This window comes from Phoenix dactylifera, chromosome 11 (assembly GCF_051530095.1).
Source record: "Phoenix dactylifera cultivar Ajwa chromosome 11, Ajwa_hap1_PhDact_Kaust_v1.1, whole genome shotgun sequence".
NCBI lineage: Eukaryota > Viridiplantae > Streptophyta > Magnoliopsida > Arecales > Arecaceae > Phoenix > Phoenix dactylifera.
This window is the reverse complement of record NC_143200.1, coordinates 3,802,666-3,829,206: the sequence shown is the minus strand read 5'-3', so window position 1 is coordinate 3,829,206 and position 26,541 is coordinate 3,802,666. Positions and strand designations below refer to the sequence as shown.

The window sequence follows — 26,541 nt, the reverse complement described above, 5'->3', positions numbered from 1 at the left end:
AGCAGAATGCTAGCTAGTTAAAGGAAACAGTAACTTAGGGATCAAGAATTAAAGATCCATGAAGCGGTGGACCGGAAGTTTTTTTTTTGGGTTAACCGGGACCTTCTGTTAAGGTGGGGTCTTTAGAGGGATGGGAAAATAATTTGCAGGTTTTTTTTTTTTTTTTGTTTCACCGGGCTTGTTAAAAGGCGAACGTCAAATTTTGACCCTGCCAAGGAACTCCAGAATTCTGTTTGAACTTTGAACTGCCACCGGCTCCATCCGAGAAAAACCCAAGCCAAACGGCAGGAATAAATGCTCCAAGCGAAGAGAGCATAGAAGGGTAAGGTAAAGGGGGGAAGAAAAGAGTAGATCCCTTTCCCTCCTTCCCTCCTCTCTCTCGATCCCCTTTTCTTCAATGGCGGGGCTCTTGCCGTGGTTTGAGAACTTTGGAGCCCTTTTAAGGAGCGTGGTTGAGGCCTGGGAGAGGGCAGACCTCACCTCCCACGTCAGTTCCTCGAGTCCAACGCCGTCCTCAACATCATCTGCATCATCTAAAGCAAGCACTGCCGATCAAAGTGAACGCAAATCGATCCAAAACCCATTTTTTTCTCCCCTATATTCTCTGTTTTATGTTTTGATGTAGTTATGGACGTTTTGTAAAATTTGTGCTGTTTCTTGGGTTTCAAAAGAGACAGGTTTGCGGAATTCGAATTTTGTCGATCAGGCTTTGGAGGCCGTGAAGCTCATTTAATTAGATGCCCTAAAGGCTGCGGTTTGGTCGTAGTAAGAGCATTTCTGACGTCTCCAAGATTAGTAGCCAGTCTGAAGGTGATCGATTCTATGCTTCTTTCGTGACTTGGAACAAGTTGGTTGGTTCTAAATGGTGGGATTTGATGTCAGCTGTGTCGGGCTTAGCTGTGTTATGTATGGATTTGGCTTCACTCCGATTTATTTGTTCTTATTTTTTTTGATGATTTGAGGGTTTAGATATTTTGTTCGTGACTTTGGCATGAATTGTTGATCTTGATGGTCATCATTAGTACTAGAAATACTTCCTCGCGGTCTTTTTATCCCTTCTTCTATTGTTTTATAAATGTATTTTTATGGGTATGTTAAGCTAGATGGCAATTACCAATATCTGGGGAGAAAGTATGAATGATAACCATAAGGAATAAGAATAATCAGAAAACATTGTCAGTGTCTATGTGTTTGATTAACAACAATATATAATCAGAAAGCACTTGACATGTAAATTGCCTTCAGATACATGAAACAAACAGCTCTGTAACTAGGAAGGCAGATCATAAAGTAGAAGTATATTGTTGTAAAGCTCATTCGTCAGACACCGGCTTGTGCCCCTTAATGGAGGAAGTAAAGAAGCTCCAAATTCAAAAGCTTAAATTATTCACTTCTGTACAGCTTTTTCAACTTTATATGACCAGTTATCTGATACCATAAAACCCTTAATTTCTTATATACCTAAAGATTGCACTATGTAAATTTCTTATGATTTTGATTTAGAATGCACTAAAGTGACCGGTAATAGCCAACAAGTTTTGTTGCTGACTTATCTAGTTTTCAAATTTATTTCAAAATGTATATTTTTTTTGAGAACTGATATGTTCTAGAATAAATTGGGAAAGTCTTAAGTCATAAAGATCTAGGGTAGATGAGTCACATTTCATAAATAATAGTTTCCTTTATAGAGATGGTTGCGAAATATTAACAACAATTACTAACCAGCCTTCACTCAACTAGTTGCCATCTCTCTCTCTCTCTCTCTCTCTCTCTCTCTACGTGGAGATGCTTAGGATTTGGACCCTGATGACACTTCCACTTTATTTCTCATATAAGAAAAAACCAGCAATCATTTCCATCTACTGTAATTTTGAGGTTTTTGTATATTGGGTGATCATATTTTACATCACTTTGTATAATATCATGATGAAGTTTATCCTAGAATTTGTTAGGCTGAACCTAAAGTGTGTTGGTTATGGGGGCAATTCATGAAAACTTTGGACATAAAAAAAAGAATCTACCATCCTAGACTTGATTGATAGAGAACTTGTTATATTTGCTTATATATGTACCATAGTTAGCCTCTTGTACACCAAGGACTGTTGCCTTTTCAGACAATTCTACTACCTACTTTTAACTATATAACCTTTCTTGTCAAGTTTTTCATCAGCCTACCTTTCTTTTGTTCCTTTACATAGAGATTCAAAGCTTTCTTTTTGCTGATAGGAAGGCAGTTATATCAAATGGTACTCTACTAATATATTGTGCCCCATTTTGGAGGCTTTTATCAACTCTTAGAAGGGTAAGAAGCTGGATGTCTACCTACTCCAATGTTGCAGTTGAAGTCATGCTACTTTTCATATTGCCACAAAGATAAAAATCTGTCTTCTCTTCTTTCCACCATAGGTGCCATATAAGGGTGCAACTTGGGTAGGTTGGGTTGAATTAGAGGTCAGTTTAGGCCCGACTCAAGGTATTGCACCCATGGCCTGAAACTTGACCTAACCTAACTTCCAACCCAATTTTGTGCATGTTTTGGCAAACGATTTTGGCTAGTCGGCTTTAATTAAAGACAAGCTGTCTCGACCTCCTCCTCCTCCTCCCCTTTGGCACCGCACTCCCTTCTCTCCCTCTCTCAAGAACAATGGGCATGGACGAGGACTATCCCATGCCCTAATTTGACAATTTTTGGCCAGATCGGCTTCAGGCATGAACTTAAGACTAGGCCGAGATTGGATTGAGCATATTAGGCTTCAGATTGGTTGGGTCTGGTCCAGGGTTTAGATATTGATTCTAAACTTAGGCCGGGCTTGAACCTATGCAGACCCACTGAGGCCTGACCGATGACTAGATCTGAACTAGAGACCTATTCTTAGAAGTTGGGTCCAAACCTAGGTCATGCCAGGCTGAATTGAGTTGGGTTGGGTGAGGCCAAGTTGGTCTGTTTAGTAAGCAGCGATGGGAGGTGATCCATCAAGATATAGAGTTAAGGAGAGGATGAAAAGAAGATGTATGGAATTCAGCAATGGAGAGGAAATCTGGTGAGGCTCCAAGGAAATTCAGTGAGTAGTGGGAAGAAAATGATATTTAGTGCAGTGGAGATAATCAAGAAGAGATCCTAGGAGTTTTGGATCAATGAGGAGGAGATTTAGTGAGATGCAGAGTGGAAACGATGGAGAAGAGATTTAATGACATCCAAGGAAAACTTAAGGATATTTAACAAGATTTAGGGCAATAAAGGGGAGATTTGGAAAGATCCAGGGAAGGTGAGCATGGAACCAGCAAGGAGTGGCAACATGAGAGAAAGAAGTGAAGAATGCTATTTGTTCTCTTGGTAATCTAGTATGTTGTAAGCGAAGTAAATATTGAGATCCATTTTCATGAGAACCCTTTCATCTGCTTGCTTCGCTTATATCCTAGTAAGCTCTCACTAATTGATATGTGGATTGTTTTAAAGGGGTCACTGGAGATATTCGTTCATTTTTTTATGTTGGCCATGCATGCATGTATTCATATGCTATATAAGAGGGTCATAACCTTTTTCAATAGTATGATTATTGCTTATATTTAGAGTTTATTCTATACTTGCAACTATTTGCTATTCCTTTTTAACCATTCATTAGCCACAATGACTTTAATTACAACTACAGCAACTTCATTTTTTCCAAACAAACTCATAAATGGGCACATACAATGAACATAACATAGGGAAATTAGTTACATATTTATACACTTTGCTTTAGATGAATTTGATTCATAGAATAGTTAATCAATCAATTAATCAATAGCATGGTTTTTCAATACTGGACCATACTAGGAATACTGACTTGTATCGGTACGGAACTGATACTCCATATACCCCCATACCGAGTGTTGATATAAAGAACCGAACTATATAAACTATGTAGACATTGTACGGGTTGGGTACTAGTATGGGTACCGAAACTAGTATGTAAATCTTGCTCAATAGCTTATTTAAGAACTAATATGTGTATTAATATAAGATAAACATTATATATATACATGTACACAAAATGTTGCTTTAGTAAAATAGAATAATAAGAATGGACAATGTGAAATATAATATAAAATATAAATATTTCAACTTGAGCATTGAAGGATTTTTTACTTTTATAAGATACTTTCATTTTTTCATAACTATGAAGCTTTTCAATATTGCACCCATGAAAGAAAAATTGGTTGCAAGTGGCTTAGAAGGAAGAAATATATTTTGTTAATGGAATTTAGTCAACACCTATACAAAGGATTTACAAAGAAAAATTGAAGATATGATCGTAGACACCTGCATATGATGCATATGTGATGGATTTGTGTTGTCCTATGTGCTCTTTTAGCTCCATGTTTCACATAGGTCTATAGTGGTAACTGGTAAGTTATCTCGAGAAGCAAAGAAAGCTTACAAAAAAATGGGCTCCATGATTCTATATATTGTTGATGGTAGGGTCTGCTGAATCGGGCTGAACTGTCCGGTTCAGGCAGTATCGAGCCGACCTAATGTGAAACTGGGTCGGTTCAGCAATCCTATTCGGTTCTGGCCGGAACTGGTCGATTCGGTGCTGACTCGGTGCAAACCGGCCGATTCGCACCGTGTCAACCCAGTTTCGATTCAGGTTGGGTATGGCATTATTGCCATTGTCACTTGATGCCTTTTAAAGGCATCAGGCGGCATTGGGAAGGCCTAAGAAGGCTTTTCCAACGCAATTTGAAAGCGGCTCCAATGCTTTTCTGATTCAGGCTATCAAAAAAAAGATCCAAGACTAAATAAGGTATGCTTCCTCTCTCCTATCTTCTTTCCTCCTTTTTAGATATGCTGAATAAGATATGAATATCTAAGAAAGGTATTGCCACTCGACCCAAATTTTAGATATCGTCATGTATGTTGGATTTTAAATATATGTAATTGATTGTATTATTTTTTAATTTTTACGTCACTACTTGATTTGAAGATATTTTATATTGTTCATTTTATGATTTATATCATTTTAAAGCAATAAGATGCATCATCTAGGTTAAACCGAAATCATAGAAACATTAAAAGACATCAAGAAAACATCAAAAAAAATATCAAATTAGACTTAAATTCATAGAAAAAGTTCAGAAAGAGTGATTACCAATTAATTTTTTTGAGAACTCAAAAAAAAAGGGTGTGCCGGTCCGTGAACCAGCACGCCCTACCGGTTCGGTACGGTACCAAACTATACTGGGCGCCGATCGGTACGGATCCCGATATCGGTTCGGCGGACCTTGGTTGATGGTACTTGAAATTCTTGTTAAAACTTTTTTTTTATAAATTATAAGGTATTGCATAAGAAGAAGTAACAATAAGCTCCACATTAAGATATAGACAACATATCTCTTTCATTTTTCCTTTAGTTCGGCAGACCTTGGTTGATGGTCCTTGAAATTCTTGTTAAAACTTTTTTTTTATAAATTATAAGCTATTGCATGAGAAGAAATGACAATAAGCTCCACATTAAGATATAGACAACATATCTCTTTCATTTTTTCCTTTAGACATAACAAGGAACTACAACTTGATTAAATGATGGGTTTAGTTAATAGATGGATGGAAAACAAATGAAAAAAAGAAAGTATGCAACAAGTACAGTCTAAGAGAAAGAGGTTGGGGGCAAAGTGAGTGGGATCCAACTAGGAGTAGAAGATCCATAATGGGAGGGCAAGACTATGAGAGCAATGAGATGGAATAGCTTGAGAGAATGGCTACAACATAACCAAGGGATATTGAGGGTTGCCAAGTAGTTAAAATAGGAAGATGATCTAACTGAAATGAATCTTAGATGGACTTAGTGGCCTCAATTAGATGATGAAGATAGAAAAAAAAAATATGGTGGAGTCATGAGTGGTTAATAAGATAGGAAAATTAGAGACAATCGTTCTAGGAGGGGAATTGGTGGGGTTACAACTGCATAGTGCTTTTTATAAAGTTTGAATTGGAAAAACTAATATCATTATGGCAATCTGAAAAGGAATTGTGACAAAAGGAATCAAAATAAGAAGTCTCTTGCCCTTCTTTTTTTATTTGGTTAATCTTTGTGTTTATATTATACTGGTGGGAATTGGGATAATGTTTTATGTTGGCCTTTGGCTTATGATTTGAGCTATTAAGGAGAATGCAGTTTTGTATTCCAAAACTCTTCTTCTCTCTTTCTTTAGAACTTCTGAGAAGGAAATTTTTAATTGCACGAGGTTTAAACTTTATTAAGAAAAAAAGGAAGCTCTTCCTAGTTCTTACGCCTCATTTTTAGATCCTTTTCTTGCCTCAGTTTTGTTGACAAATATTTGGCATCAATTCCTCATAGGCTGCTATTAGGTGATATTTGGTTGCAACAATATGCTAAATCCTTTTCCTGTGCCTTCTCAACTATTCAAAGTAGATCATGTTATGATGTGAAAAAGCATACAAATGAACAATGATAATGATGGTGTTTGTAAAATATTAATAGGGGGTTCCATCAGGGAGTTTATTATAGTAGTCATTTTGAGGGCTTCAGGTATTTTCTGTCTACTAGTTGGGTATCATGCTAAAGGAACATTTTTAATCTGAGCCAGCTGACTTTAGACAAGATTAAACTGTGAATATTTATTTGAAACAAATTATTGCGCGGCTTTCAAACTGAAAATTGACAATAAGCATGTGCAACTAGACTGCCGTTCAAAAACTTTAAGGTGAAGTTTTCTTTTACTGTTCTTTTACTGTCTTTTATCTTACTACTAGGTCTTTTAGGTTATTATCTTTTTTTTTAAAATCATTTTTAAGTTGCAAAAATGAAAGCCTATTTTGGTTTTTTTGAGAGATGTAATGCATTGCTTGTGAGTAGTTGTTTATCTACGTCTTCACAATATATTGAGGTCATTCTTTTTGATTTTCTTTTCTTCCCAGTATTTAGGAATGGCAATCCCAGAAGTTGACCAAGAAATGCTTAGGGAACTTGAATCAATGGGATTTCCAACTGCACGTGCGACAAGAGCACTTCATTATTCTGGTTTGACTGTTGATGACATTTGCCCTCTGATCTTTCTATTTAATTTTGTCTTTTATGTGATATTGGGAACATCTGCCCTCTTCTTTTACAAGATATAACTAACTACGTGGTTTGTTCTATTTTCATCCAATTCTTCACTAGTTTAATTGTGTTGAAGAATAAGAGCAGATGAAATTATGAGGTGTTAATAATTGTTATGCATTCTTCTGCTGAAACATTTGGTCCTACAGGCTTCATATCTTTTCCCCATATATCTGTTCTATGCAACAGATTCAAGAATTATATCTATACATATACATAATGTCAGCCTTCCTATATTTGTTATACATTGGATTAATTATCATTAGCCTCCTCATGTATGTGGGAGAAATTTGACTCTAAAAATTGAATATGAGATTCCCATGTATATTTTTTTGGTAAATTTGAGATTCCCATATATGATTTACTATCTTCTTTCTATCTTACCTCACATGATCGTAAGATAAAATTTGAAGGACCTTCAATTTGTATGAGTTTTACTTCAAGTGTAGTTCATGGATCAATAGCTTTTTTTAAACCTTTTAATCCATCAACTGTCTCTTCCTGTTTTTCAGAAACTCAACATTGACTTTCCTTTTATTTTGCTAGAAATCTTTAGGTGCTAAGGAGAATGGTGGATATCTCTAAGGGTTGGTTGTGGATGGGATATAGTGAGTGGTGGTGGTTGGGGGAGGGGGCTGAACTTATTTAATTTTAACTGAGAGGTTAAGGATTGAGTGACGTAGGGATTCTGAGAGTTGAATTTTACCAGGAAAGGGATGAAGGATTGTTCCGTGAGAGAGGTCGAGGCAAAAGAGTGTAGACTTTTGGAGATGAGCCAAAATATTTTAATTAGTCCTTTTAGGGCATAGGTGCTAGTTTATTTGTATGAAATGGGCAAAGCAAAAATAGAAGCCAAAAGGGTCATGTGTGGAGAAAAACTAGGAGCAGATGCTTAATCTCGTACCTTAAAAACACAATCAGAAGGAAGAAGACCAGTACTGTTCACTATGTTTACCCTCACTCACTTATCAACACCGATTTACATAAATGATACTTTGAGTCAGTTCTTGAGTTACTCAAAATACCATATCCACCATTACTTTCATGCATCATAACAAATGCTTTATTCTTTCAGGTAATTGTAGTATTGAAGCAGCCATAGACTGGGTTGTGAATCATGAACATGACACAGATATTGACCAGATGCCTCTGGTATGGTACTTCACCATAGTGCATCATGTTTAGATTTCCTTGATCTTTTGACAGGACTATTTTATCTGCTGCATATCTGCACTATCCATCTTCTTGCATTCTAAAATAATTTATTCTATTGAGTTCACCATGTTAGATTGGTAGTGGCAGTGGAATATAGAAATTAAGTGCAAAAGTTTCAATTTTCAATTAAAGGTACTACATTGAAATCATTCCTTTTTAAAAGCACATAAATTTTTGTGCTTTATCTGCTGATACATACATGCATGTGCATGCATGCATGGGACAAATGTTTGTATATATATATATATATATATATATATATATGTATTTATAGATAGGTGTATATGAGATGCTAAGAAAATATTGTATTGCATTGTTAATTTGAATAATCTGCTTCTTGTTTACACTTCTTGCATTATTTCTAATTTAGTTGCAATTTCGAGGTTGAAAAACTGGTCATAATGATCTATAACAGTGAAAGAGAATATAAGTAAAAAGGGTAACCTGATGAACAAGATCATTGCTCTGGCTCTACATGTTGGCCTTGTGGTTCCTAACTAATCTTCCCTATGGTCTATATCCATGAGACATGGAGACATCTGACTCCAATTTCTTTCCCCTGCTTGCCCTTGTAATATCATAGCATCAATGGGGAGAACCAATGAAGAAAATTTAATGCTTTCTAGTTATTGAACTTACGGTATACAATTATGCAGCCTCAGTAGGGCTGTCAAACGAACAAGCTGTTTGGGAGCTGCTCATGTTCAGTTTTAATTTTGTTTGGTTGGCTTGCTTGATTAGTTAATGACACAGGCCACAATTTTAAGCTTGAAAAAAGAAGCCAAATGCAAGCTATGGTCACTTGTATTCAGCCTGATATAGCTCAAAAATATCTATATCATTTAATTAATTATGTATGTTTAGTATTAGCATATTGAAATCATTGAGGAATGTATGCTGGAGCATCGGCAAGTCTTAGGAATTATTTTTGGTGCAACAGATGTGTTTGAGTATTATGGGATTGCACCAAACTTTAACACAATCATTTATTTTCTATAATAACTGTAGATGAACTCCCTGCTAATATTCAGGAAGATGTACCATGATATGTGATATTTGCAGACAATAGTGTTGATTTGTGAGAATAAAGATTCTGTGCTAAATAAATTCAGAAAAGAAAGCTTTAGAGGTTAAGGAATCAATAGAACAAAGATATATTATATGGAATATAATCTCTGTGAAAATAGAAATGAAGATGAGGTCCCTATTATGATTAATGTACAAGAGATACCACTTAGTGATCAATTTCATTATTTGGGATCTAATTAACAAAATAATAAAGAGATATATGAAGCTATGTGTAGTAGAATTAGAGTTTAGGAAGTGGATGCGGCTTTGAGTTTCTAAGAGTTTCTGAAGTGGGTACACTACCCTTGGTGGATGTTTTCTACTATTAGGTTGGAATTTCTCCTATCCAACTAATAATTCTAGGAGTGCAAGCATGGGTTTTGAAGAGCTGCCCAAAAGGCTGCGTAGATTAAGAACATTGATTTTGATGCTTCCATTCATGGCAATAACATCAACAAAGGATTGAAATCTCGTTGGGACGGGGGGCATTCTATTACTATACCAACTTGGCCCCAAATCAGGACAACCCTCGTTATTGGGATTAACACCTTTGATTAAATGTATCATTCATACATCTCTCCATTCTTTTGTATAGTAGATCCAAAATAACAAAACTGCTCAATTTATGTATCTTTGTTGATTCCAGTTCCATCTAAGTTACATTCCACAATTCAATATATCATTTAGCCCTGCCCTTTTCTCATCAATACGAGCTATAATATTTGCAAATAACAAACTGCATGGTGCCCCAACCTAAGTATTAGTTGTAAATTTTTTTATCACTAATGTGAAAGATGTGTGCATAATTTTAGACTTTGGTGGGAACCCATGATGATGGGAAATTCACTTGTCTTGGTACAACTACTTTTGACATTTGTCGTTGCTCCATTGTCTATGCCCTTAATAATGTCAAGGTATCACTGATGCATTCATTTCTTTCTTGATGCCTGAGCATCACTTCTCCTAGCACTATTGTCACACCTTAGACCCACCACTTGAGCTGGATACATGACACGGCCACACATTCCCTAGGGCATGGCCCTAGGGAATATGCAAGGCCTTGAAACTTGTACAAAATCTCACGATACTAGAGAAGGTATGAAGTGTAGATATCATTCCAAAGATATAGTAACTAAATTCCAACATTAACTGATAAGCATATATAATCTAACTACAACGATTCCAAAATTCAGAAAGGTGTCAGTACATTCTAAGTGTTCTGTCCCTCTCCAGTAACCCTAGATCGTAGCAGAGTAGTACGTATGCCATCACTTTAAAAATATAAAGGAAAAGATACGAAGGAGAGACTAAGAGACTATTGGTTGGACCATCTCAAATGCAACCGCCCTTCTAATGGCGTACGATACCGGCTACTGGATATAGAGATGGGCACTGGGCCGGGCCGCCCACGGCCCGGCACGGCACGACACGAAGCGGGCCGTGCCTGGCACGGCCCCTTTGAGAGGGCCGTGCTGGGCTAGAGGGTCCTGGCCAGCGGGCCGTGCCTGGCACGGCCCGCTTCGGGCCTGGGCCGGCACGGCCTGGTCTAGGCCCGCGGGCCAAGCACGGCACGGCCCGCGGGCCAGCACGGCACGGCCCATAAGGGCCTGGGCCGGGCTGGCACGCGGGCCTGGCACGGTCCGGGCCTGGGCCCGGCTCGGCCCGATAAAAATTAATGCTTCATAAATTTTTTTAATAAATTAATAAATATTGAACACTAAGAATTTATGATTTATGAATATAAAGCCACCTTAATGGTGGGGGGTTTGGCATAGACCCCTACCAGTTTATTAATTTAAATCAAAATGGTACATGAAGGGAGGTTTGGACCTTGGTCTGACCTCTAGAATACAATAAGAAACTAAGAAAGGGCCGAGGTTTGGACCTTGGTCTGACCTCCAGAATACAATAAAAATGTACAATTATAAAAAATTAAGAAATCTTACTAATCATCAGTGATTCAGTGAATCAGTATTCACTCTTCAGTCTTCAGTAGTGTTTGTATCATCATCATCAGAGGATGTTGTATTATGTCCACCTTTATCTTGAAGTCTTGCCTCAGCATCCAGCCAATCCTTGAAGCAGAGAAGCATCTCCACCGTTTCGCCCGTCATCCTACTTCTCTTTTCGTCAAGAACACGTCGACCTGCACTAAAAGCGGATTCCGATGCTACCGTGGACATCGGCACAGCTAAAATATCGCGTGCAATTGCAGACATAACAGGATATTGATTTCTAACACTCTTCCACCAAGATAATACATCTAGATTCTCTATTTGATTTTCATCATATGCAGAATGAAGATCATTTCGTAAATAAAATTCTAGTTCACTACTTAAAGATGAAGAAGATGAAGAGGAACTTGAAGCATGTGTGTGTCTTCTCTGTGCAATGAATGAAAAAATAGATGACGAACGAGAACTACTAGAAGGAGAAATAGAGGTTTGTATTTGTGTTCGAGATCCACAAATTTTTTCATCATATATAGCATAAATATCATAAAGAAGTTTTTTTACCTCATCTTTAGCAGATTCAGCATCTTGATTCATATTTTCAGAGTATGCATCAAGTAAAATTAGCACGCCATTTAATTTAACTCTAGGATCAAATACAGCAGCTAAGTTATGCATAGGACATATCCTGTCCCAATACTCATTCCATTTAGATTCCATTAGGTCAATAATAGGCATTAAAACATCATCATATCTATGTTCTGCAAATTTTTGACTAATTATATATGTTTGTTGTAAAAATGAACATGAAGTAGGGTAATAAATACCAGAAAGAACATTGGTAGCATTATAAAAACTAAGCAAAAAATCTTCCAAAATTTTTCCTTTATTCCAATCAGTTTCAGTCAATGTAAATCCTAATCCACGATCATTAATATATGCACTTAATAAATTTTTATATGGGTATGCATCATGTATCATGCTATATGTGGAGTTCCAACGAGTAATTACATCAAGTTTAAATTTTTTAAAACGTTTACCATGATTTATGCATAATTTCTTAAATTCTTGAAGTCTTGATCTAGAAGCATGAATAAAAGAAACTGCATTTCTAATTTTTGAAATCACATCTTGAATCATGCCCATGCCAGCTTGAACAGAAAGATTTAAGATATGACATGCACATCTAATATGCAGTAAATTTCCATCTAATATGGGATGCAATGAGTCTTTTAATAATACAGCAGCAGAATTATTATTAGATGCATTATCAAAAGTAATAGACATAATTTTATCATTAATATTATATGAACATGCAGTTTGATAAATTATATTTGAAATTTGTTGCCCAGAATGTGGAAAATCAAAAGCACGAAAAGCAAGAATACGTTTATTTAATTGCCAATCATTATCAATATAATGAGCAGTAATGGCAATAAAACAATTACTACCTACAGATGCTGACCAAATATTAGAAGTTAATGAAATTTTTACATTTAAAGTAGAAAGTGTTTCAATTAAATTTTGTTTCATTGCTAAAAAATTGGTCATAGCTACTCTTCTAAATGTACGCCTACTAGTTCTTTTGTAAGCAGGTTGTAGGTTTAATTGAACATATTCTTCAAAATTAAAAGATTCACATAAACTAAAAGGTAATTCATCCTTAACTATCCATTTTACAAGTGCTTTTCTTTGATTTTCATGATTATATGCAAAATTACCTACAAGTAATCCCCCTTGTATATTAAGGGTACTTTGAGTTTGAGCATGAGAATCATGCATCCTATGACTCTCTTGATGTCTTTTTAAATGCCCTGTTCCCCCACTACTACTACAATTATAAAGTTTGGCACATTTTTTACATTTAGCTTTCCAGACTCCCTCAACCATAACTCTATCAAATTCATTCCATACAGTACTAGTCCTCTTACGAGAAGAGGTTTGACCTTCACTCGGTTCACCAGTTCTAGAGGAACTAGGAACAGGGGGTTGGGGATTAGTTTCTTCTCCCTCAGAAACAGGAATGCCAAACTGACTTTCCTCAAAAGATGACATATCTATGATTAATTCAAAAAATAAAAACTAACCGCAAGGAGGAATTGAGTAGAGGGTCGGAGGGCAGAGGCAGAGCCGAGATTCCGAGCTTCCTCTTGTGCTCTCAACAGAAGCGACCTTCTCTTCTCAACAGGAACCTCCTCTTGTGTAGCACTTGAACAAACTAAAAATTAAATTGCTAGAAGAGCACTTTAGAAGAGAGAAATAATAGCAGTAGAGAAGGAGAGAATGAGAGGTTTGGTGTGGTGAGAATGAGGGAGGAATGGGCTATTTATAGAAGCTCAAAATTTTTTTTCCCAAAATACCCCTCAATTCAGCCGTTATTGGACTGTTGGGAGGGGTAAAAGGGTCATTTTTATGAAAATAGCCGTTGGAAACGGCTATTTTCCTCCCCCCTCTCCAGACGGGCCGTGCCTGGCACGGCCCGTGGCGTGCCGTGCCCAGCCCGGCCCACCAATAGAGGGGCCTGGGGCCGGGCCGGGCTTATGAAGCGGGCCGTGCCAGGCACGGCCCGTTTAGTTTTTGGGCCCGGGGGGCCTGGGCCGGGCCGGCCCGGCACGGCCCGTTGCCCACCTCTAACTGGATATATGGGGAGGATCGACCTCTCTTTCATGATTTCACCTTCATCATGCTCGTCTATTTGGAAGAAATGAAGTGGAGACCCCCATATATACCATATAGGGACGAAGGGAAAAGATCTTATTAGGGGGAACCCCATCAAATAGAGCATCCAATTCAATTATATTAATATTTAGCATAATTATAAAAATTAATTACTCATGAAATTGCAACCACTCATCTAAAAATTAAATACAATTAATCACTTAGCAAGCATAACTAATTTAATTAATCATTTACTAATTTTCACAAATTTTCTAATCTCAAAATTTTCAGTGTTCAAAATCAACCCTAGCCCTTGGGTTTCCCTAATCTAATGCTAATCCATGCTATGTACTAAAGTTAATGGAGAGAGTAGCTAGGGTTTTACCTCAAGTAGGGAATTAGAGTGTAACACCCTAGGGTGACCTTGTTGTATGGATGGTTGTCTCATTATACAAAATTAAGCCAACCAAAATTAGAGACATAATGAAAGTAATCAGAGGAGCAGAGGGTGCTAATTAGGGACTAAGGATAGAAGGCTACCTTAGAAGGTGGAGGGATTTAGATGGAGAAAGTTGGAGAATTAGGAGAAGAAGATGAAAGGGAAAGGGGATGATTGATGGAAAGCAAGGGTCTTGAGAGGAGAGAATGTGTGCGTGAGAGAGAGGGCGACTTATGATAGAATAGGGGTAGTCGATGGTGGCCAGGTGCTGGCGGCGCTCAAATAGAGGACAATGAGGGGTTGCCGCATGGGAAGAGTGTAAGGGAGAGAGGATCTCTAGGGAGAAGAAAGAGAAGGAACAAGGCTGGTCTGGCAGGGATTTCTGACAGCCAAGATTGTCAAATTTGGCTAGGGTTCGCATCAGCATGAAAACAGGGGATAGAAATAGGGTAGTTCCATAATAATTTGTGAAATATTGTACATATCCTCTATTCAATTGAATAGTTACTATAATATTTTGCTGATCATTAGGTCTTACCTTGTTTTTAAAAACTCACTGAGTTATCCAGTTTAAAAAATTAATCTAATTTCTTCCATGATTTTTTTTCAAAACCAAATTGAATCTTATCAGGCTATATTACCTTAATCTTTAATGTCCCTCTAAAATTTTCTACGCCAGTGGAGCCTTTTTTTTCGAGAGAGAAAGAAACACTACAGTGAAGTTTATTAAGGATAACATCATTATGGTTCTTTAGATTAATTAGCAATGCTTTAAATTTATGTTGTAGGACGTATGCTTTCTTCTAAGTGTTATTAGAATCAGATCGGAGGAACCGGTACCGGGCACCGTACTGATTTTTGGCGGCACGAGTTGATACGGTCCGTGCTATGCTTGTACTGACAGAGGGCACGGTACCGTAGAAGAGAGAAAAAGAGAGAGAGAGAGAAGAGAAGGGGGAGAGAGGGAGGGAGGGCCGGCGGAGGCCGCAAAGGGCCGGTGGAGAGCCAACGGAGGCTGCGACAGATGAGGCCACAGTCGGTTCCCTTGTTTCGAATGAAACAAGGGTTTGGCCGCTGTTTAAAAAATTTTTCGAATTTAAGTGAAGTCGGCAAATTACGAAATTTTTTAGGCCACGGCTAGACCTCTGTTTCGTTTGAAACAGGAGAACCGGCCGCGGCCTCGCCTACCGCGGCCTCCACCGGCATTCTGACCTCTCCCTCTCCCTCTTTTCCCTGCTTGTTCTCTCTTTCCTTCTCTTTTTTGGCTCCGGCAACGGGTTTCGTTTCTATTGCCGGAACCGTACCGGTGAGCCACCGGTATGGCTTGGAACGGCCAGATCCACCTGGTCTGGGACGGTTCCGCCGACCTTGATTAGAATGCTTTGTGCTTTTAAATGATCATTTTATTGCATATTAATGCAACTTATAATTTATCAAGATGAATCTGATTAAACTTTGCAGGTAATGTAACTATATACTACAACTACATACACTCTAAAATTTCCTCTCATGATTTGTAAATATTTAGTATCTTCTTTTCTTAAGCAATTTCAGGTGCCTCTGAACATCAATGTTGAAAGTGGAAAACCATCACCAACTCCAGAGACAGTGAAGATTAAAGCACAAGAACTGCGGTTTGTGCTTTCTATATTTGTAAAGTCATGAGATCAGTTGATGTCACCATGGTTTAAGAAAGCACAATCATATCTAAATGTTTATATTTATCTTTTCTTTACTTCAAATGAGAATGAGCATGTTCTCGGTCAAATTCAAATGGCATACCGATCAATTCATTTGGTTAAAATATTTAATTACTGCTTATGTTTTCTTCATTTCTTATTGCCTTCCTCTGGCTATGCTTTTTATAAATAAAAACATATAGCATTTTATATAAACCTTCTATTCATAGTTCATGTGATGGTTTAACCTAGGATACCATTCCCTTATAATAGCAGTCTGTTCTATCTGGAAAGTTAATGTATTAATTTTGAAATATATTTTAAAATGCATGTTACATTGGTAATCTCCTATTCCTACTTATATAATAAATTCATCTTGTCAAGTGGAAATTATTATACTCATACTTCACCTTTGGTAACAAATATTTCAACACTCTTGTGGCATTTCCATATGTAACCACCTTTGTACTGCTTATAAAAATACCCAAGGCAATCAAAATCTGGTTGTGGTGTTACCTGAGACTGACCAGTTTCTGATTTGGGTTAGTTTGATGTTTTATTTTGGTTAACTCAGTGCTTGCCTCTCCACTTATATGACCCATAGACATCCTAGCGATGGTGGACACCAATCTAGACTAAGTTGATGCTTGTTGAAGGATATGAAGGTTTACATATCGAATAAATTTACAAGTGATAATATGCCAAGTGCAAACTTTTTTTTAGGCTTTTTAGGAATGACTCAGTATCTATCTAAAAATAAATATAAAGATTAATGGGCTAAGCAAGGTAGCTCTTTAGACCTTCTCTTTAGGTTTGGAATAACATCTTTAAACGTCAGTTGTTGCTTGTTCTCAAGTAGTCTAGGTCAGAAAATTAAACTTTTATGAGTTGTGTGTGTCCCTAGATAAGACATTAAGTTAGTTTTGCCACTTCTGTTGCAAGTTGTCATTGTTTTATGCATGGTCTGCTGTACCGGTTCATACCGGCCGGTACGTACCGGTCCGGCCTGGGACCGGTACCGGAACAGCGTGGAATCCGGTATCGGTAGTTTATTGTTGAAGAACCGGTACGGGACCGGTTCGGACCGGTACGCCATCGGTTCGGACTGGTACGCCACCGGTTCGGACCGGTTTCATACCGGGCCGGGCCGCCACCGGTACGCTGACCGGTACCGGTACAGCGGACCTTGGTTTCATGTACTTATCTTGGCATAACTTCCTTGAGCACTCATTTTGAATTTAATGGTTGATTTTATTTTTGTAGGGAACGTGTTCGTAGAAAGAATGGAAAACAAAAAGGATTGGAAAGAGAAAGAGAGAAGGTTTGATCAACTTATCTCAATGCCTTTCTTCTTTTTAATTATTTTTTCCTTGCAGTGTCAGTTTCGAACTTTCAAATAGGTTCTTGTTAGGCCATATCATTTACATTCTAGAATTAATAACTGATAATATTAACTGGAATTGCCATGTCAAGGTTTGCTAGTAATTCTCTTTTGGAACTTTGTCCGAATCTGGATTGTTGAAATCTTATTGATATATAATCATTGAAAATTTTACATAACAAGCAAGGGATTGCAATCTCAGCCTAACCTCCGGTAGCCAGTGCTACTAGTGCTGATACACCCCTGTTTGGCTGAACGGGTCCCAAATCACCCAGATTATACTGAACTGGGCCTGATGCAATCTTCAAAACCTGGTAGTAATCAGGCCTTTCAAAAAAATTTCTTTTTTTTGTTCTCCACAATTTGAAGATGGGTACAACCAGGGAAAGGGACTGTGTGGAGGTGAGGAGATGAGGAATCACACAATGGGAGCTCGGCTCACCCTTTTTTATTTTTTGCATAAAGGAGAAATTTAAAAGAATTGGTAGGGAGTGCAATAAGAAGATTGCATATTGGAGAAATTTGAAAATTTAGGTAGGGATTATATAATGAGAAGATTATTAATGGTCTATTAACCTTGAATTCATGCCTAAAAGCATGAAATTCGGACTAAAAACAAAGGGTGATGGGTGGGATAAAATCCGACCATATCCATTTTCGTATCCCAATTGGACCAGTTTTGGATAGAAATTCTGGTTTGAATGGCAAGCCCTCAACCACCCAGCTATAACATGTTTTCCTATTTTATATAAGTAGTTCATCTTACTTATGCACATGTATTCAGGTCATTAAATAATGAGGTGATGTATATTGTGTTATTTCATATTTTAACCATTATTAAAATTAAAAGAAAAAACCCCTTTCTCTTTGATTAAATTTTTTTTTAATATTCTTAATTTTTTATTTATGATGTTTTCAAATGTATATTGTTAAAAAATATTTAAAATTTTTAATAACTCCTATTCTCTCCTATATGCATATATAATTTTTCTTAAAGCTCTTTATGAATAGATAATCCATGGTTATTTTTATTTATGCTATAATTAAAGAGTAATAATGGTATTTGATGCAAAAAATATTGATATTTTTATATTATATTTTTATTTTAAATAATTTTTAATTTTAAATATCTTAATACAAATCCGGTTGGACCATGAGCTAGACCCTTGATACAAATATGGATATAGTTACCTATGTGTCATGTTCGATTTGAATAGCAAATTCTATTCCTGTCATTTATGATATAATTAATGTTAGTTTTCATCATTGAATTCCACTAAAGATTTGATTTATCTCCAAGTAATATTTGACTTATATCTATATTAGAATAGAAAATATGGATATGCTTAATATTTAGTCGTATCCATATTTGTTTAGAACAAATATGGATCCTAATTCTGGTAACCATTAAATATCTATAACTATATCCCTATTAGGTGAAAAGTATAGATACAAAAATGGATATAGCAGTATCCTATCCATTTTCAGCCCTAGATTAAAATTGAGGAAGTGGAGATTTCTCCTTGAAATTATTTTATACCATTTTTAATAATTAATTTACTATAAATATAATTTAATTTGTAACAAATAAAAATATATGTTAAAAATGAAGATCAGTTGATGTGGGCGATGCTTACCCTATAACATATTCGAATCTCATGGTAAATGAAAAAAAATTAGGCATGAGTTCTCCTATTTTTCTCTATTTTGCCAATTAGTGGCCGAAAAAAAGGAGAGGATGAAAACTCACCAAATCTTAGTGGAATCCGATGTCAATGTGGGGAAGTAGGTGGAAGGGCTGGATCTAGCCTCCTTCCCTTCTCCTCTTCTCCCAACCTCTCATTTTCTCTTTCTCTCTCCCACTTCTCTTTTTCGGTCTAAAGTGGACCAGCAGCAGCCATGATAGAATAAAAGAGACTGCTCTATCTCTTGTTCTTTTGAAATGGAGCAGACTAGTTGACCCATATAGGTACTGGTCAAACCATCCATGATATAGGCTTCCACTAGCCAATTTGCATCAGTACACCCAGTATAGATTGGCCCAAGCCAGTTTTGGTGTTCGGTGGTTTGTTCTGGTGCTGCTATGCTATCAGAATGGTATCGTATTGTCTGCTGGTATTAGAACTATCAACCACTTATTTGCATACATTTTATTGCTAAAATCAATTTGCATAGAATCATCATATGGTAGTCTATGGTCTACCTAAACTTGGGAGTTGGGACAACATCTACAGGACTTTGATCACAACTATTTCAGGTAATACAAAATGGCTTGCTACTCTATTGCATGCATTAAATTTTCTTATCTTCTCAAAATGATTTACTGTCACAAATTAAATTTAGAAATCAATTCCCTATACTTGTATTGCTTCATAGATGGGGAGTGGGTTGAATGTGATACAGCTGCACTCAAAAGTTGGAACATGTTGAAATTGTGTTTTCCTAACTTGTGTTCCTTTTCTTTAATTGAACATGTTCATAGTGGGTAAAGACCAAAATGCAAGCAGCACAAATTAGAAGCATTCAAGGTTCATATGCAATGATCCAAAGAGGATCATATGACCTAGAGCTTGACTGTTATCATACTCACCCTGCATCTATTTAAATTGTGTATGGAGGGTTTAAATGAAGTTCAGCAAAAGTAACCAAGTATATAAGTTGTATAATGAGCTTTATTGTTGTATAATTCTAAGAGATTCATGCAAACACATCGTTATGTGATTAAATAGATTTTTCAATATTTGGATCTTCTAAATATTTTAGTTAAAAGACACATGTAAATCATAATTCCAAAAAAAGTTCTAATGTAGACTAATGCCTTAGTGGGAAATCTTTGGCTTCTTTTAGTATACACCATTGACTTAGGCTTCAAGAAAAGAGTTGATCTTACTTATGCATTCCACCTTGAAATTATGTGGTTGTTGGATTCAAGATATTGTTCACCTGGTGAACGTTTTTTTCATAGGTAAGGTCATCTTTTGCAATGCTCCTTTGATTTGATTTCCAAACTGAGGTGCATTCTAGCAGTTCATATTATGCACTATGAGGTATATCATATGACCTGTCTTCTTAGGAAAGAATACGAGTGGGTAAAGAGCTTCTGGAAGCAAAGCAAATTCTGCAGGAAAATGAAAGAAGAAGGTTCATATCAATCTAATCACTGTTCTTTTTTATTTTAGCCGCTTTAACCTTTCCAGTGTTGCTATTATCTGCCCTCATATTTTACTTTGATTGAGAAGTGTGCAGAATGCTAGCATTGCGTCATGCAGAAAAGGAGGAGGAGAAAAGGGCTAGAGAGAAAATTCGCCAGCGGTTAGAGCAGGATAAGGTACTTGTTGACATTCCTTTTTGTTAGAATCTTCCAGCTGTTGGTTCTTTGGTAAAGTGTAGGGTCATATCACATGCAGAAGATTGGATGACAAGGATCTATTGAATTTGAATTTAATCTATTCCATCACTTAATCTATATGTATTTACGTGCCAGGCAAATAAATAAAAATGAGAGTATACAAGTTAAAGCAAACTTCTATTTATAGTTAAATGAAAATTAAAAATAAAAACTGTAAATTGGATGCGTGAGCAATGAGCAGTAATGATCCATTCAGTTCAAAAGCCTCAAACAGGTTGATGCTAAGATTACTAAATCATTAGGCATCATTGTGATTTTTACCAATGAAGGGAGGTTTTAGTAATTCTATGACGGAACTTGAAACTTTAGATTATAATGTTGGTGTAAATTTTCACTCTTGGATACTTCCGTTTCTAGACAATTTTGAGCTTTTTCTTAATGCTTATATCACTAGATGTCAATATCATGGTCCTTAAAATAGTATGCTGTTTGGAGTTAGTAAGATAATATGCTGCTGTGCAGTGCTCTTTCTTAATGTCTTGACATCTAAATAATCCAATCAGTATGATCATAAACATATTAAAGCTTCACTATTATTTTTGTGAGAAAATTACAGTTTTACTACTTCACGTCCCCTCATCTTTAAAAATATTCAAAGTAACCCTTCAAGTTTCCAAAGTGTTCCAAAGTGGTCCTGCCATTCATCTTCATTAATAGATCGGTACCACATGACTATCACATGATAGCATAAAGTTGTTATGGGATGAAATGGCCCTTGACATCAGTTGTTTTGGGGTGGAGTTATGGCGCCAAGGATACTACGAATCACATGAGGTCACGTGATTCCTTGCTAAATAACAAGGGTTTCTCTGCATCTATAGAAAGATAAGAGGTGGGAGAGGGAGAGAAGGGGAGAGAGGGAGTGAGAGAGAAGGCCATACTTGGGCGGGGGAGAATTCTTGCATAGTGATCTTCACATTCTCCTTTCGGATGAAATCTTCCCACTTGGCCACCTAAGGATACTACGAATCACATGAGGTCACGTGATTCCTTGCTAAATAACAAGGGTTTCTCTGCATCTATAGAAAGATAAGAGGTGGGAGAGGGAGAGAAGGGGAGAGAGGGAGTGAGAGAGAAGGCCATACTTGGGCGGGGGAGAATTCTTGCATAGTGATCTTCACATTCTCCTTTCGGATGAAATCTTCCCACTTGGCCACCTAAGAGAAATTTTATAATTCCTTGGGGGCAGAATCAAAGAGCCTCTTCCTTTGCAATCTTGAACACCTAGATGCTCATGATCTATAGGGGTGTCCTGATCTCCCAAATCCAAACTCTATGAGATATTGTGGTAACATGGGATATAGTTCTCATACTTTGATGGGCAGAATTCCAACTCCAACCTTGCTTTGTTGAGTGACAGCTTTCCAATATCCAATTAGTTGGCGACGACAACGATTACGTCGGGGAGGGGTTTCGATGTGTGATTGGGGGTGTTAGTGAGTCTCGAGATGTAGAGGTTGGGGTAGAGCGTGTCATTGTAATGCTGAGTGGTGACTTGAAGGTGGGATTGATCATGGAGATAGTGTTAGTGGCAGCCATTGGCTGAGGGTTCTTGTTCGATGGAAGTATTAGTAGTAGTAGAAAGAGAGTAAAGATGGGAAGTATAGTGAGCAAGAGCTTGGCTTTTTATTTAGTTAACATGATGACAGGAATAGACTAGGAGATGGAGAGAGGTGGGAGTAGAGAGCTCTTAGCTCTTAGGTTTTATATTATTGCAAGTCTCCATATGGGTGAGGGATTGGGTATAGGGGGTGTATGGTTGGGAGAGTAATGGTGAGAGCCATGACATTGTCGGAGATGTGGGATTTGTATCGTTTTAAGGGTGGGAGAAATTGATGAATGAGAGGCCACGTAACTAGGTTCACGTGCGTGGTGAGGAGACTATATATGAGGTTATAAAAGATAGGGCAAAGTTGATAGATTGAATTGATTGAGATGGGGAGTAGCTAAACGGGCAATGGAGAAATAAGGGAAAGGGGGCATAGAGAGATGGATTTCATTGGCCATGCCCTATCTACCTCATTTTATGGCAAAATAAGGGAAAAAGGAAACTTTTCTAAACGAGAATTCTCCTACATCATTTCCAATTCAGTGAAATACAGAGCAACACAATAAAGGTCCCATTTTCTACTTCCCAATGGAGCCCAACCTCTCATTCAAGACACTACATGAATGCGAAAATTGAAGACAGTAAACAAGGAAAGGAGGAATCATTACACAAGAATTTGAAAGAAAATTGAACCAAGTACTGGAAAAATCCCAGCTTTCTCAGGTTGGGGATCTTGGGAGCTTGCCCAACAAAATCATTCCACCATTACCATGAGAAAAGTACTTGAATTTTTTCTTTTTTCTTTCTCTCAGATTACTTCACTATTCTGTTCCTCTTCTTTCTTTTTTTCTTCTCTCACTTCATCTACTTCTACTCTCTTAACAAACAAACGACAGAAGAGAGAAGAAGAGGACAGAGGAGAGGCAGCATTTCCTCGGGTAATCACCGGGAAGTGAGGACGGGAGTGGAGCGGAACGATCGAAATTGAGAGGGAAGTGGAAAAGACTTTGGAAGATGTCTGAAGAGGGCGAGGGCATTTTGATCATTTGAAATGGCGGTTTAATGACATTGGATGGTTGGCAAGTCGGAGGACAACTTTGGAAACTTCAAGGGCCCCTTTTAAAATTTTTATAGATGAGGGGTTGTGTGTGAGAATTGCTCCAACTCGAGGGGGTGAAAATGCAATTATTCCTATTCTTTTAGTGCATGCTAATCTGAGTCCTCGCACACAACCTTGTAGTTTTCATATGTTGAGCAACTCATCTTGAAGAATATTATCTTTATGAGCGGTCAGTGTGAATTTCCAAGCAATGAAATCATGCCACTGGTATAAAGTTGTAAATGAACATCACTTCTTTTGAATATTCCATAGGGTATCATCCTTTTCTTTATTTCATTAGCATGTTATATAGGGTTAGAATTTACGTTCATTTGACTGATCTATGGTTCCTCCATTCTAAATCAATACAAAAGAAAGGATTATGACCTGCTTTAGTTAATTCATGATTACAAACCCATCAATTGTTTGCACATATTTTATCAGATGGAGATTGTCTTTCATCACAATGACCTCAGTTGCCGATGACTTTTCTTGTAGCCATCGGCAATCAGGTTGTTGGCAACTTGGCATGATGACTGAAGTAAAACATTTTGGTTCAGCCAAGCTGGTCCCAAATAGATCCTGTAATCAAAATTTTGTTCGAGCTCACAGATGGGTCCAAATTTTATTAACTGAATCCAGACTCAGAAAAAAAACCTCTTCAAAACTAGACCTAATTTCTGTAAGTTTGAGAATATTTCGAAGTATTAGGTTTTTTTGTCTTGAAGAAATTCAAGAGAAAGTTCTTTTCCCAATGATTTTCTATTTACTAGTTGTGGTGACCTAAACCAATCAAGACCTTGTAGATCATATTTAGCAAGATCTCATGTTTTGAGGGAGTTTTTAACTAAAAACTAAGCGAAACAAATCTTAACTATTTTTTTGTTGAAAATTTTAGAAATTTAGATTTGTGTCTCAGGTGTGTAAACATATTTTGAAATTGTGAAAGGTGGCCAAAAATTACTGTAACAAAGATAACTTAATGTGATGGTCTTATGAAATATATTGATAGGATGAGTCTACATATAGCTTGATGCAACATTTGCACCTGATAGTGGAGTTAGTCAACTAATTAGATAATCTTCTATCAAAGTCTCGGAAACTATTATGTCAAAGCCTGGGGGGATAATCTTGATGCTTTAATATTATGTAACATCAGAAACAAGCCTTGGAAGGTCGTAAGTGTGCAATAGTCCAATATAATGGGTTGTGGTAGTCCAATATTTCCAATTACGGTAAGCCACTGTCCTCTCAAGCAAATGTGAATGAAAAACATGACTAAAATAATATATGCACATGCATCATACATTGATATAATACCCTCTATACAGCAGCAAGTTTGATGGTTAATACGATTTCAAATATATAATTGTAGAGAACTTTACATTAGAACAGAATTGTCAATAGGGAATAGCATATCGGACAAAAACTATGGTAACATGATACCTTCTTCCAATGTTTCACATGCAACCGGAAATTAGATTTAGGTGTTTGATGGCATAGGTTGTGTGCTTGATGATTGTATCCCTTGGTTTTCACATGGTGGAGCTATTTCAACTAAAAAGTATATTTCAAGGACTGTTTATACTTCTTGAACTTAATAATATGAAAATTTGATTGCCCATAATACCACCATAATTTGAAATGCAGGCAGAAAGAAGGCGAATGCTTGGGTTGCCACCTGTAGACTCGAAAGCTGTGAAAGTTACCAAACCTCCTCTGCAGGAAAAGAATGTATGCGTTAATATGTCCTGAACAAACTAAAGCCTGTTATACTTTGCGAAGTATGATAGTATAGACATACAAATAATATTTTCAAATTTATTTTTTAATATTCAGAGGTCTCTACCTGTCAAGCCTGCTACTAAGGCACAGCGCATGAGAGATTGTTTGCGATCTCTTAAGAAGAATCACAAGGTACTCTTATCAGTTTTCTGAATTTTGAACCAGCATTGTTGAAGTCGATAGCTGATTTTGTTGTACCAAACACCACAAAATGCCATAGACATACCTTGCTTTAGGTAATTAGGTCTATATTGGGCTATTCTAAATTAGCATCTAATTTACAATTTCGAAGCATTCAGCTTGTTTTCACACTGTTGTCTGCATTACTATATTCCGGCTTCTCATTCAACTATTGTTGAAACTTGCATACCACATTGATTTCCACTGGAAATAAAAAGTGGCGGTTCCATTTTTTTCGGTCATCTTGCTTTCAAATGTAGCATGATTTACTATGTGGACATGTTTTTTTGTGGAAATGGTGAGTTGGCCTTTCACAACAAAAGAAAGTGCATGAGATAAGTGACTTTTATGTATACTGTGCATATCACTAGTATTTCGTTTATAGATATGCTATTATCAAATAGCACAGCAACTGAGTCACAGTTTTCACCATCTACTATATTTAATATGGTAGGATGAGGATGCTAGAGTGAAAAGAGCATTCCAAACACTTCTTATATACGTGGGAAATGTTGCAAAAAATCCAGATGAAGAGAAATTCAGAAAGATCCGTCTTGGTAATCCAGCTTTTCAGGTAATTGACTAGATGATGAGCTGTTCAGTTGGCATCGAATTGGCTCTTTCCTTTTTGTTATCAGATGAACTTGACGTTTCTTTTCCATCTGTTCTTAACAGGATAGAGTTGGTAGCCTTAAAGGAGGCATTCAGTTTCTTGAGCTATGCGGTTTTGAGAAGCTTGAAGGTGATGAGTACTTATATTTGCCTCGGGACAAGGTGGACATGGTAGTCCTGAAGACGGCTGGATTGGAGCTGAATTCTGCCATAACCAACCCCTTCTTTGGTGTTTTCTAAGTGGAACACATCATCTATAACTTTGATAGTTTTCTCATTTTTATCAGACATGGTTTCAGCTTGGTGAGTTGTGAAACATTAGCATGAGGAGTGGGCAGATTGTTGGCTGAGGAAGAAATAATTTCAGGAGAACAAAGTGCTATGATTTTAATGTCTACAGTTTGTGGCA

The 26,541-nt window shown here is 37.0% G+C and overlaps 1 protein-coding gene across 9 annotated transcripts; it reads left to right on the top strand.

Moving 5' to 3' along the window:
- Positions 1-210: 210 nt before the first annotated feature.
- On the top strand, positions 211-26,541 carry LOC103710594 (uncharacterized). 9 transcript variants are annotated; one of them, XM_026806025.4, is made up of 11 exons: positions 211-810; positions 6,923-7,025; positions 8,182-8,258; positions 15,993-16,072; positions 17,381-17,438; positions 20,572-20,639; positions 20,745-20,826; positions 25,206-25,289; positions 25,395-25,472; positions 25,975-26,094; positions 26,196-26,541. In XM_026806025.4, exons 2-11 carry the CDS (start codon positions 6,932-6,934, stop codon positions 26,370-26,372), a joined length of 918 nt encoding a protein of 305 aa, XP_026661826.3. In that variant the 5' UTR covers positions 211-810; positions 6,923-6,931; the 3' UTR covers positions 26,373-26,541. The 9 variants fall into 9 exon arrangements, with proteins under 9 accessions (XP_026661826.3, XP_026661825.3, XP_038984305.2 ...); XM_026806024.4 differs by having other exon boundaries at positions 15,984-16,072; XM_039128377.3 differs by having other exon boundaries at positions 214-810; positions 6,930-7,025; positions 15,984-16,072.